General features: G+C 34.4%; 2 protein-coding genes across 4 annotated transcripts in view; both read right to left on the reverse strand.

The window, feature by feature from the left end:
- LOC106060266 (uncharacterized) overlaps positions 1-1,800 on the reverse strand; it is a 45,102-nt gene extending 43,302 nt beyond the window's left edge. For all 3 annotated transcript variants that reach the window (XM_056023380.1, XM_056023373.1, XM_056023376.1), the window contains exon 1: positions 1,582-1,800. The gene's annotated coding sequence lies outside the window, so the exon portion shown is untranslated. The remainder of the gene's footprint in view (positions 1-1,581) is intronic.
- A 5,228-nt stretch (positions 1,801-7,028) lies between these two features.
- Positions 7,029-12,676, reverse strand: part of LOC106061803 (general transcription and DNA repair factor IIH helicase subunit XPD-like) — a 30,663-nt gene continuing 25,015 nt past the window's right edge. The window contains exons 20-25 of the mRNA XM_056023415.1: positions 11,214-11,306; positions 11,013-11,085; positions 10,565-10,635; positions 9,564-9,707; positions 9,002-9,145; positions 7,029-7,647 (exon numbers count right to left, since the gene is read on the reverse strand). Coding sequence (XP_055879390.1) covers positions 7,555-7,647; positions 9,002-9,145; positions 9,564-9,707; positions 10,565-10,635; positions 11,013-11,085; positions 11,214-11,306 — 618 coding nt within the window. The 3' untranslated portion in view covers positions 7,029-7,554. The remainder of the gene's footprint in view (positions 7,648-9,001; positions 9,146-9,563; positions 9,708-10,564; positions 10,636-11,012; positions 11,086-11,213; positions 11,307-12,676) is intronic.

Raw genomic sequence — 12,676 nt, forward strand, 5'->3', positions numbered from 1 at the left:
CATTTGGATCTGTACTAAATAAAAGGAGGGCATAACACATGACTGCCAATATTTAGGTTGCTTTGTGACTTTGTGTACTTTTAGTGGTGAGATAGACTCAAAGACTAAACACTTTGAACAACAGACATGCTTCGATGACTAATAATTACAGACTCCCCACCTCCATTTTTCCCGTCCCATAACAAGAAGAGAGGACATGGGACATAGAAGACAAAGGTCGAATTTCTTTTAAAGGACATAGATCTGATTAAATCTAGAAATAATCTCATAGTGTAAACGTGAGTCAAAAAGGGTAGCTTATAGAAGTTAGCACTAATGGAGGACAACCCAGTCGAGACAACACAATCTGCTTATAGAAGTTAGCACTAATGGATGACAACCCAGTCGAGACAACACAATCTGCTTATAGAAGTTAGCACTAATGGAGGGCAACCCAGTCGAGACAACACAATCTGCTTATAGAAGTTAGCACTAATGGATGACAACCCAGTCGAGACAACACAATCTGCTTATAGAAGTTAGCACTAATGGAGGGCAACCCAGTCGAGACAACACAATCTGCTTATAGAAGTTAGCACTAATGGATGACAACCCAGTCGAGGAAACACAATCTGCTTATAGAAGTTAGCACTAATGGATGACAACCCAGTCGAGACAACACAATCTGCTTATAGAAGTTAGCACTAATGGATGACAACCCAGTCGAGACAACACAATCTGCTTATAGAAGTTAGCACTAATGGATGACAACCCAGTCGAGACAACACAATCTCATGTTATGTTGCTCCCATCAGTGAGAAGGGGCGAAACACTGGGGGGGGGGGGGGATGTACGAATAAGAATTTATGAAACCTTTGAAACATTTTCACAATAAACCTTCGTTTGTTGTTGTTGTTGTTGTTTTCTAACAAAGGTTTGTATTCGGCTCACATTACACGTTAACAAGACGAGCCTGCTTACATCAGGCCAACAACCGAAGAAGCCATTTCATATTTCAATTACCCAAGTAGATATCTAATATGTTTATAATATTGCATGATGAACATGGCTAAATTTTTTTTCATAGTCTTTCAAATTAAGCAGAAAAAGCCTAATAGTAAGTAGGGCTAACAATCTAGACCTTTAAAAAAATGCTGAGTCTATTAGGATCACATAGATTAATAGCGTGCTTTTAGGTTGAGATTTTCTATGCTAGCAGTTTAAGTTATCCCATTATTCATTCCCACTCCATACAGTGCCATGACTTAGCATGCAGATCTAGATTCTAGGTATGGACTTTGAATTTTAGATTAATTTCTTTTTATTTATTATTTTAAACTTATAGGTCTATATATGATCTAAATATAAAACTAGATTCGATCTGTGTAGATTTATTTTATAATCAATTCTACTCCGAAGTCAAGAATGTCACTTTGATGAATAAATCTGGGTTTCAAAATATAATAACAAAGCTAACAAAACGTCTACAAGTCTAAATCTCGACCCTCTATCATAAGGCTATTTAACAACTAAAGTAATAGATATAAGTAGATTCTATAAAATAAAAACATTTTTCATTTTGATTACTCTGTTTAGGCCTACCTTTCTCAGTATAAGATGATCTAAGATTGGGTTAGAATTAACCAAGAATATTAAACCTCCAAGAACACACATAGATCTACATTCTAGATCTATCTATAAAAACAGCACAAATTTACAGACAACAGATTGCCTCAAAATAAAATCTAACCCATCAGTTAGCTCTAGATTTAGATCTGACCTAACCCTTCCCGCTCTCAGCACATCTCTCTGCCGTACATTATTTCACATCTCGTGCAAAAAGAAAATAGAAAAAGTGTGCCAAGAGGAAGGGAGGGAACAAAATCCCTCTTCTCGTTTCTTTTTTCGGCTTGTTTTGGAGCGCCAGTTGGTGGCTAGTTTTACAGTAACACTCTACACTGCTCATTGAACAGCTCGACATAGGCTGAACATTTCATTACTAACTACTTCTAGTTTCTATATCTTTGAACAAAGCTAAAAAAAAAAAAAAAGATTTCAAAGAGAGTCTGTGTTATCACACAAACTCAGAGGCGGCCCCATCGGAGTCGGATCCCTGTTGGATCCGCCTATTCGCAAGGAATATTCAAGATGGTCAAAAGTAATGTTTCAAAGATTCATTTGCCGTTGTAAAAAAAAATTTTTTTTTTTTTTTTTGCTTTACATGTTTCGGATGTTCATTTTAAGTTAAAAATAATGAACTTCTCGACGAAGGATGGCAGTGAACAGGGTATGAACCCTGCCTGGTCGTGCAGTTTGCGCGCTGGACTGTCGTTATGATTTATCGATGGTCCCTGGTTCAAACCATGCCCGCTCCCATCCACGGTCGTCCTGCGGGAGGTTTGGACTAGGAAGTACACTATCTTCAACTCTGAAGGAACATCCGAAACATGTAGGCCCTAACACAAAAAAACAACCCGGGACCATCGAGATAATCAGTTCAGCAGGCTAGCAGCACGACCAGGCATTGCTCTGAACTTAATAACAATCTGGTTACAAACTAATAGCCTATTATTGATAAAGAGATATATTTTTTCATTACGGCATGGCATCTACTGGATATGTACAATAGGCCAATGTCAGACGAGCGATTTTAGATAATCTTTCAGCATTGATTTGTAATTGAAAACAAAATAGAAAAGAACATATGTATCGTGCTTGTACTTCGATGTCTCAGCACAGTTATCAACAGAGGCTAACAGAGCTATTGGCATTTTCATTTAAACGGAACTAGAATAAGGATGTAGATCTACATAAACTAAACTTCTGATTTAGCACTCTTAAAATCTATATCTACTAGATCTAGATCTATAATATAAATTTGGAATTAATTCCATATGACGTCAACGGAAAAAAATCCACTATGTCACACGGCTTGTCCTTCATTTTAATATCGAAAAAAAATACAACTAAAAGCTATTGAACATTTGATTAATCTTTAATTTTCCTTCCGAAACATCGCAATAGTTTTAAGTATCTATAATAGATTGTTCCTGATGTTTGTATATATAGTGAGAGAAAAAGAGAATTCTAGAAAAATCTAATACCGTTAATTAAATTTTTGGAATGGTCTCGTATGAAAATTAAATGTACCATAGCCAACCGATATTCGTAAATGAGAAGAAGATTGTTTTATTTATAGAAGATGGATTTCAAACAGTTATTTGTGTTAGTAGATTTTTCATATAAAATTCGGAACAATTTTGTAGACGATTTGTAAGAAAATTTAAGTAATGTAGGTTGATTTATTTATCAAAACCAAAATCCGGAACACTCTTTACAGATAAAAAAATAACTTCTGTTATGTTTCAGCAAGAAAATTCAATGTAAAATAAGTCTAAAATTGTCTTTCAATAATCGTTTCCAGTAAATTACTTTCTTATTTTAAAATCCTGAACAACCAATTGTCGATATTTTTAAAAAATCATTTGATATAAATTTGCTTTAAGTTAAAAATACGGAACAATTGGATATCGATAATTAAACTATAGTGACTTATTGTCCAAGAATATAAGGGTAATATAAGTCAATGATGCTATTTCAAGTAATCGTTTGACATATTTTTTTTTATAAAACAATATCCGGAACAACTTCATAGTTCTTCATAATTCATAGCACGGAAATTACATGTACTCTAAGTTAGAAGAGCAAACAAATATTCAATGGCATTGATTTGTTTTTCACAAAAACATCTGGAACTATCTATTATAGATACTTAAAACTATTGCAATGTTTTGGAAGGAACATTAAAGGTTAAATCAGATTTTCAATAGCGTTTAATGTTGTAGTTGTAGTTTTTTTTTATTTAAACGTGACGGACAGACCGACCAACAGACAAAACGCAAAAAAATATGCGGCATTTATCCTGATGGGGGGCACTAAACAAAAAATAAATAAAATCTGATTATTTTAAAAATTTAAGGAATTAGTTTAGCACTATATTGTGCTACGGCGTTAAGCTACTGTATGAAAGTCGCTGCATAACAAAGTCCATTTTAAAAAATGTGTGTGATATTTACATACAAAGTGCATTCTTAACCTTTATAAACAAACATAAATCTTTTCTTTTAATTTTAGCAGGTAGTTGACCAGAAAAAAACACCTTTAACTAATATTTATATTTGTTATGAACATTTATTGTACATTTTATAAATATATTTGACGTAGTGATACTGAAACTACACAATTAGATAACTTTGTTAACATATTGTAACATTGCCTCCCTTACATTTACGTGATTGTTTTAGAATTGGTGTATTTTTATGAAAAAAATCGCTTGCATAGTTAATTTTATAAATAAACGGTTTGTTTTAGAAAACCAAAAGTAGCCGTTGCACCTAAACTTTTCAAGCCGGATCGGATGGTGAAATTATATTTTTCATTTCTCTTCTAGTTTTCGAGATCTGAATGTGACAGACGGACATTTTGCACAAACCTAAGAGCTGCTTTTCCCCTTACGGGGGCCGCTAAAAACAGCATTATACAATACCCGTAACTGTGGCATCTAGTGAAAGAAACTTCTCGCGTCTCAAACTAATGCAGAATTACTTGAGGTCAACAATACACCAAGATAGATTGAACGATTTGGTAATTCTTGCTATGGAGCGTGATCAATGTAAGAAACAGAATTCTGATGATATACTGTATGACTTCGCTACACGCAAAGCTCGTAAAGTTAATTTGATCGTGATTTTGTACTTAGTAAAGAATAAATAAAATGCAAATACTAATTTATTTTCTAATAGAAAATCTTCATTTTCGCTTATTATCAGTATCCTTACCCAAACTGGGCCCTGCGCAATCCTTTTCGCATAGGGCCCGCAATAGATTGGCCCGGTCCTGGATAGGCCAGGCCCTGCCGAGCGCCACGGTGAAGTTATGAAGCATTGCCCGCATTTTCCAAGGTAAAACTGCATTTCCTGTCCATCTAGAACTGAACGAGCTTGACGTCTGCTCAAGACGTTTTCTTGTACGTTCGCACTCAGATTCATCACTCAGTGTTCCACTAGGGCTTGTGGGCGGGTTGGGAGATTCCAAAATGAACTGAGACGAAGCAGGCAGACACACAGATAATACGAAGTAAAAAAGGAAAAACTAGTGAAATAGAAATAATTTTAAAAAAATATCTACCAATAATTAATTGACTAATTGAGTATTTGTTTATTGATTAATTATTTGTTAGATAGAATAAATAATTGCTTAAAGTATCAACTTGATTGGATTCATGTCTTCTCTGTCGACGAATAAGTATGCAAAGTTTCAGCTTGATCCGATAAACTGTTGTGCCAACTTGCTTACCAGACAGTCAGAAAAAGGGAGCTAATAGAGGCTTTGTTTTTAAAAAAAAAACAAAGTAAAATGAGTAGCAAGAGAAAAAAATAGAAACAATGATTTAAAAAGAAAAAACTAGAACATTAAAAAATATTTAATAAGAAAAAAAATTATTAAAAAGAGAAAAATATTTGCTAATAAATAAAAAGAAATAAATTCTTTTCCTTTTTGAAAAACTCATCAGACAATAACACCCTCCATGCAGAACATGACCGTGATGCACGCATTGCACAGTCTTAGCAACCGACAATAGAAAACATGCATTCCTTCTAAGCTCTCCCGGACCAACGGGCAACCCCAACCAGACAAAACTAGACTAAAAAGAAAAAAAAAAAGATGAAAAAGGAAAAAAAAAAAGAAAGAAAGAAAAAACAAAACAAGGTTACAAAGACAGTTTGTGTGGAGACACAAACTCAAATTGGCCCCCGAAGTGGTCCACCCAGGCAGGTAAAAAGGCAGGTTTCAGTATTTTCAAAAAGAACATCAGAATGAAATTCTATCAAAGACAAATGACAGAGAAGAATGGGGAAAGAAGGTTGACGGATCTTGTGTGGTGCCTCAGCGGCCACAGACCAAAGGATAGCTGAAAGTGAACCTGGCCTAACTTATGTCTTATAATGTATATATTGTTATAACCCTGCCGTGCGCACCGCCATCCAAACTAGTGCTGATGGTGCGCACAGTTATAGATTGGATGTCAACATGAGAAGGAGAACGATTTCCGCCCAAGTAGAGAGCCAATATGGAGAAACTGTGCCTAAGATAGATGTTGTTTTGTGTACCTGTGATGTCTTGTCAATAAACGTCTATGTCTCGTTGAGTTGCCTCACTTAAGTTATTACACTATAATTGCTGACGTGCTGATAGACATTCCACACTAAACTAATAGCGTCTTTTCCCCTTTCGGGGGTCGCTAAAAAGAATTATTGAAAATTAGTTGAAAGTAATACCCTACATTAATTATCGCAAGGTCTTAGCCATTTGTTTTCTTCTCTTTCTATAGACTACAATGGGTTTCCTTATTTAGAATTAAATATGCAAAGGTTTCATTGGTTATGCTAAATTAACAAGTTCAATTCTTCCATTTGATAATTAATAGCATACTATGGTACTATACACTGAGGTGCTTGTAAAGACAAAACAAAACGCGACAAGACAGAAGTGGTAAAAACACTGGTGTATCGGGGGAGGGGGGTAGCAAGGACATTTGTACACATCCATACTCTATTCTGTGCACCATGAGACACAGGACAGAGACACCTCAAAGAGAGAGGAAGTCAAAGATGGCCGATAATTAGGATTAAACAAGAGAGAAGTGTTGTTATTACTCTAGTTAATATTTGTAATCCGACTATTATTGTTCTATTATTAAACTGGTGTTTTGATATATCCATTTCGTTGAGGTTGTTTGGGCTCGCTGTTAGCTGAGTTACAGCAATATATATAAAAATGACACTATTGTTTCAAAGACTGATATTTTTATCAAGGTCAGATTACTTTTTTTTACATAGGAAAAAAAACTCTATCAAGGATATCTTTCAAAGAAGAAAATTACTTTCTTCTACCAAGGAAAAATGTCTTTGACTGACAAGTCTAAATGCTCATATATTACAAAAAAATATAAACTTACAATTACTTTTTTTTATTTCAAGAGTGTTTTATTGCAACATTGTTGTTCAAGAACAAACAACATTTTCATCAACCTCTATAACACTATCAGCATCTCACCAAACAACTTTCTATAATCTCCAGATAATATCTACCAATAAATCGAATCATTTATTTCACTCTGTCACACAAAACACATTCTTCAGTAACAACAATTGTTTATTGGTTTCTTATGACAATCAGAAACATGAAATCTTGACATCAAGCATTGCTAACAATTGTTGGATAACAAGGTGACTTGTAAAAAAACAAGTTAAACACATTTATATCAATATTTAAAAAAAAAAACAATATGACTATTATATATGATGCTATGTAGGTATGATCAATGGACAGCATATGGGGAGGACAAGGAGGCAGTTATTCTCAAATTTATTTTTTGTTTAAATCTATCCAGAAGGTACTTTTAACACTTTTCTCCATTCTTGGTGACCCCTGAACCTTTAGCAGCTCCTAGCCCTAACATTATGGACTGAAATAATGATGATGGTAATGGCAACAAGACACAGTGAATGTTTCTCAGACATGCTGAATCTTGGACTCGATTTTCTTTTGCATCTCCTCAGACTGAAGTTGTTCCAGTGTCAGGAGGGACAACCCAAGCTGATCTTTCTGTTCACAAAAACAAAGAAATAATTCATACACTTAAAATAAGGGAAGTAACTGCTGTGCTATTAGAGAAGAAATTTAAAACAATTGATCAGGGGATCTAACTCATCAATACTTTTGAGCCTCTGATTGTCATCACCATGCCTTCCCAACATTTCCTCCTTGCTGCAGCCAGTTTAAACACAGGAGATACACCTCTTCGTAACAGAAGTACAGTATTAGAATGAACATAAGTCATTCACTAAGTAGGAAGATTAACTGATGGCTTACTATATCAAGAGACCTGAGCAAGACTATGAACCCCAATCCCCCCTAAATAGAACAAAAACTAAGAGGAGAGCTGTCTGATCTGGAAATCCTGGGCAGTTGATCGCAGAAATAGAACTACTTGCTGTTCCAACATAGTAATGAGAATGAAGAAGAAGAACAGATGGTTGGAATTTTTAAAATTATTTCAACAGATAAAATGTATTGCTGCTAGATATAATTTGAAGATTGCATCAGTTCATTAGATTGTCATCGTTTTTCTATTAAATTAACATAATAAACTATGCCCAAAATGCATATTTAAAACATTTTTAAAATACTTGATACTGAAGGGCTTTCTGCTTTCTACATTCAGCAGTTTTTAAAATGTTTACATTCTGAAACAACAATAACCTGAAGACTTATATATGAATCATTTTGTGCAGGGGACATAATTTCCAACACACATGAAATGTTTAGGATGTAATTATCTTCTTTTTTGAACGACTTTAATCTATAAGATAAGATAAGATAAGATAAGATAATAAGGGAAAAAAACGTTTCCATTTTTTGTTTCCTCTTTAAAATCCCTTAGTTATGGACATGTTTTTTCTCTTTTTAAAGGAACATATGTAATGTTTAAGATAAGAAGATGTGCCAATGCTACTAATCTTCTATTTCCTTTTCAAATAAAACTGCCTACATCTTATTCTTTACAAGCATTGAATATATCAAAATCTTCCTAACCATTTTTTGAAATGAAAGTAAATCAGTGGTCCAACTTAATATTAGCCAAAAGAATTTTTAAAAGAATACAAGAATTCAATACCAGACCAAAGTAAAAAGTTCCCACTTTCAGACCTTGCAATGTATGGGGCAGATAATGTAAAGGTCATGGTGTCATGTGGATAGCACAACAACCAACTGCCTTAACTTTTTCCAAACTAATGTCAGGTACCCTTTAACATGTACTCAGAGGTGCCCAAAGATCCTTAAATGAAAATCTCAGTCTTCTCCAGGATTCAAGTCCAGGACCCCCAGTTCAGAAGCCAAGCGCTTTACCACTCAGCAACCACGGTTGAACAAAACAATTAGGAATTACTTCACTTACTCTGCTGAAAGGTTGAGCCATTTGTCTCAAGAAACGTTTAGCCACCTGCACAGCTTCATCAATAGACAAGTTGCACAGATTATCTGTCAGATGCTCCTGAATCCAGCGAGGAATTTTTCCTCTTTTGTCAGCTCTTGAAAATCTCTGAAGAAAATAATTTTCTCATAGATATTAACATTCATTTAGTCATTTACAGTCTAGAATTATACTTTTTTTTTAATAATTAAATTAGGTTCATGAATAGGAAAATGATGTTGCAATATTTACATTTGCTTAAAAGAAGGTCACTGTTCTAGAGATAAATCAAAATGTATACATTTTAACATCATTGCATATAATCTCCCTATAATATTATCTTTTGATTTGAAAATGTGATACACAGTTAACACATTCCATATCAATAAAAAATGTAAACACTTAACACGAATAATACCCTTTTTTTAACTTTATTTGCTAACTATTTAAAAATAAGCATTGTAGACTTGCAAACTGTAGCCATCAACACAAATGGGATTTCAAAATCTCTAATAAAGTTACCAAAGAAATCACAACACCAACCAACCTTATCAGCAAATATCATAATGCCATAATCAGTCTTGCCACGCAACGCTCGTCCAACACACTGTGCTGCATGGCGCATGGCATCAAATGTTAGGAAATCATTTTCTCTGATCTGATACTGATCTCGTAGATACTCCAGCCGTGCCTAAATAATTACATAATAACATACAGGTAGATGATGGTTTCAATTTTAAATTACAAAAAAAAATAAAAAGGTAAAAAAACTAAGTCATTATAAAAAAATTGTATGGATAGCAAAATGTTTCCTCATCCTATATGGCCACTAATTTATAATAACACCAGAAGTATCTTTGTTTAATGGTCTGACATATGAATTCATACTAGGATTCACATGTGGGAGTTATAAGATCAAATGCTAAGACCATCACAAAAGAAAGTTAAAGAAAGATGCAGATGCTTATTCAATAAATCTAAGAAGACTTTAAGGAAATTCTAACATTTTTAATCCATAACATGATAACCCAGTATATAATTAAAAGAAAAATTGGCAGAATAAATCTTGGGTAGGCATGTTTCTTGAAGGCCTACCACCTAATAAGCGATACTATCATTTGTTTTTTAAAATGTCATGTCCTGATGAGAATTGAAATCATCAGATTTGAAAAAAAAAGGCCCTGTTAGCCCATCCTGTTCTCTCCTAGTAGAGATTGTTTGCTAGTCGTCATCCGTATAACAAATGTCACCAAACAGGTCAAGAAGAAATCTCATGTGCTCCATGACTCTGATGGCTTTTACAGACCTTTACCTGCAGTAATACTGCCTTGTAAATGATAATATAGTTTTATGATATGAATAAATTCCTTTTGGGAATTTGACCACATTGGTAAACTCAATCCCAGGGCTATTTGGAATTCAACTCCGCATACTTGTCTGGATGTAAAATCCTTCACTTGATGACCAGATAAGAGAAGCTTGGATTTGTTTTCTGTGATATAAAAATCTGTTTAAAAACTATTGGTATTGAGATAAAAGTTTGTATACCTTCAATATTCTGCTTTGAGTGTAGACATAAGGAACACCAAACATGATCACAGCTCTACCATAGTGATGGTCTGTAAACAAAAGTAGACAAAGATAAAACAATTGAATGTAATCTTGAGCTAAGATCAGTTTGATCCTTCTTTAAAGTTTGTACATAGAAACAATTTAACTGAATGAGGCAAAATGAAACAAAATTAATGGACATACAAAAAAATTGGAGTTGTGTACAGAAGTCAAGGGAGACTATAAGTCTGAGTGTTCTGATTATTGTTTTCTATTACTCTCCCTTGCACTCAAACCATAACAGGACAGCATTTGAGATTCAAATATTAAATTAAGAACTTAATTAAATTAGTTATTAAAGCTAAAAATTTTGTTTAATTACTTGATGACATGAGTGTACTATATAAACTGAAAGTTTCACAAAAGACAACAAATTTTAATATACCAAAGTCAATGCCTTCTGAAACTTTTCCTCTAGCCACTGACAGCAGAACAGCACCACGCCCATTTTCACAAGCCTAGTTGGGGGTGTACAAAACATGGATTTACCATAATGTATAATAAAAAATAGCAAAAAGCTCTATTTCCGAACGCATTACAGAGCTCCCTATTAAATCTAAGAAAATTTAGAAACCCAGAAACTAACCTTCTGGTAGTTAAGTAAAGCTAATGATGTCTCTGCAGCATCCTGGGTTTCTATAAATAACAATTTATGTTTCTGAATCTGATCAATGATGCCCTGGAAAAGAAACAACACAGTATTGCAGACTAATAATTATTTTTTATGTTCATTTGATTGTCAATATCAATAAGAAGTGCATCTTGAGAAAACTGAACGAAAATATACCTCCAATAAATGTATAATTTATTTATATAATTATATCGCTCTTTTTACTATATATTTTTTCTAAAGATATTATTATCTCGATTTCTCCACAATGTCTGGACAAAGCTATTTATCACATTCTGGCACAAAGGCTCAAAAGTTTGTCACTCAGGCAAGCACCATTGAAACAAAGCCTATACATTTAATGTTAAAAACAAAGTAAATTTCGAGTCTTCCAGAGAAGTAATGAGAAGCTCCAGCAAACAAACAAAAAACAAACAAAAACTCGGAATTAAAAACAAATGTGTGTGTTTGCTTCTATCAGTTATTCCTATTAGTATAGGACCTTATAAGCCTCGCTATATTAAACTATGGAGGAACAGATGCAGATGTCACAGTCCGCACCAGCTGAAGAACACCCGGGAATTCAAAGAAATAAGCACCACCACCAAGATAAGGCTCTTCAACACCATTGTTAAGCCAATACTTCCACCGTCACTACCACGAAAAAAATACAGGTATTTGGTGTTCATCAATACCTGCCTTGGGTATTGATTCTTATGATCTGCTGGCCAGACAAGATCTCGAATGAGGAACTTTGGCAAAGAACAAACCAGCAGCCCATTGAAGTAGATATACTTCATAGACGCTGGAGATTGAAAGGCCACACCCTTCGCAAGCCTGCATCCAACATTAGAAGACAAGATGGAACCCCCAAGAAATGGGAAAGATGGCGCCAATCAACTAGTTTCTGGTTCTATAATATAGACTAGACGATGGGCGTCAAAGGGGAAGGAATGAACTACAAACTAAAACCCAGCCATGCCTCGAATAGAATTGTGGCTTTTCAAAGAAAACGAGATTTTGTTCATGTTTTTCTTACGACCCAAAAGATTTTCGTAATGGAGAATATTCTGGATCGTTTTTAACTATCACTTCATCGTCTAAGTCAAATTGTTGTATCATACGCTTTAAGCATTAGAGAAAGCTAAAAACTTAGTGAAACTCATAATCTCCGGTTGTTTGAAGTTTCCACTAAGGGAATACTATTTTTTTTTCTTAATCGCTTGCAGGCCTACATTTCATATCCTGTCTCGTCATTATGTGTGGCAGATAGCGGTAGCCTGGTTACAGCACACCTTCATTCCTAATGCCTGCGCTGGACAGTAGTTGTTAAATACGAGTTTCAAAAACTAGTGAAAGACTGAACGCGGGTGGAGGGACCAAACAAAAAAAAAAGATGTGGCACCTCATAGGTCTAGAAGCGGGGGGGGGGGGTGGAA

Source organism: Biomphalaria glabrata, chromosome 3 (genome assembly GCF_947242115.1).
Source record: "Biomphalaria glabrata chromosome 3, xgBioGlab47.1, whole genome shotgun sequence".
In the NCBI taxonomy this organism is placed as follows: Eukaryota; Metazoa; Mollusca; class Gastropoda; family Planorbidae; genus Biomphalaria; species Biomphalaria glabrata.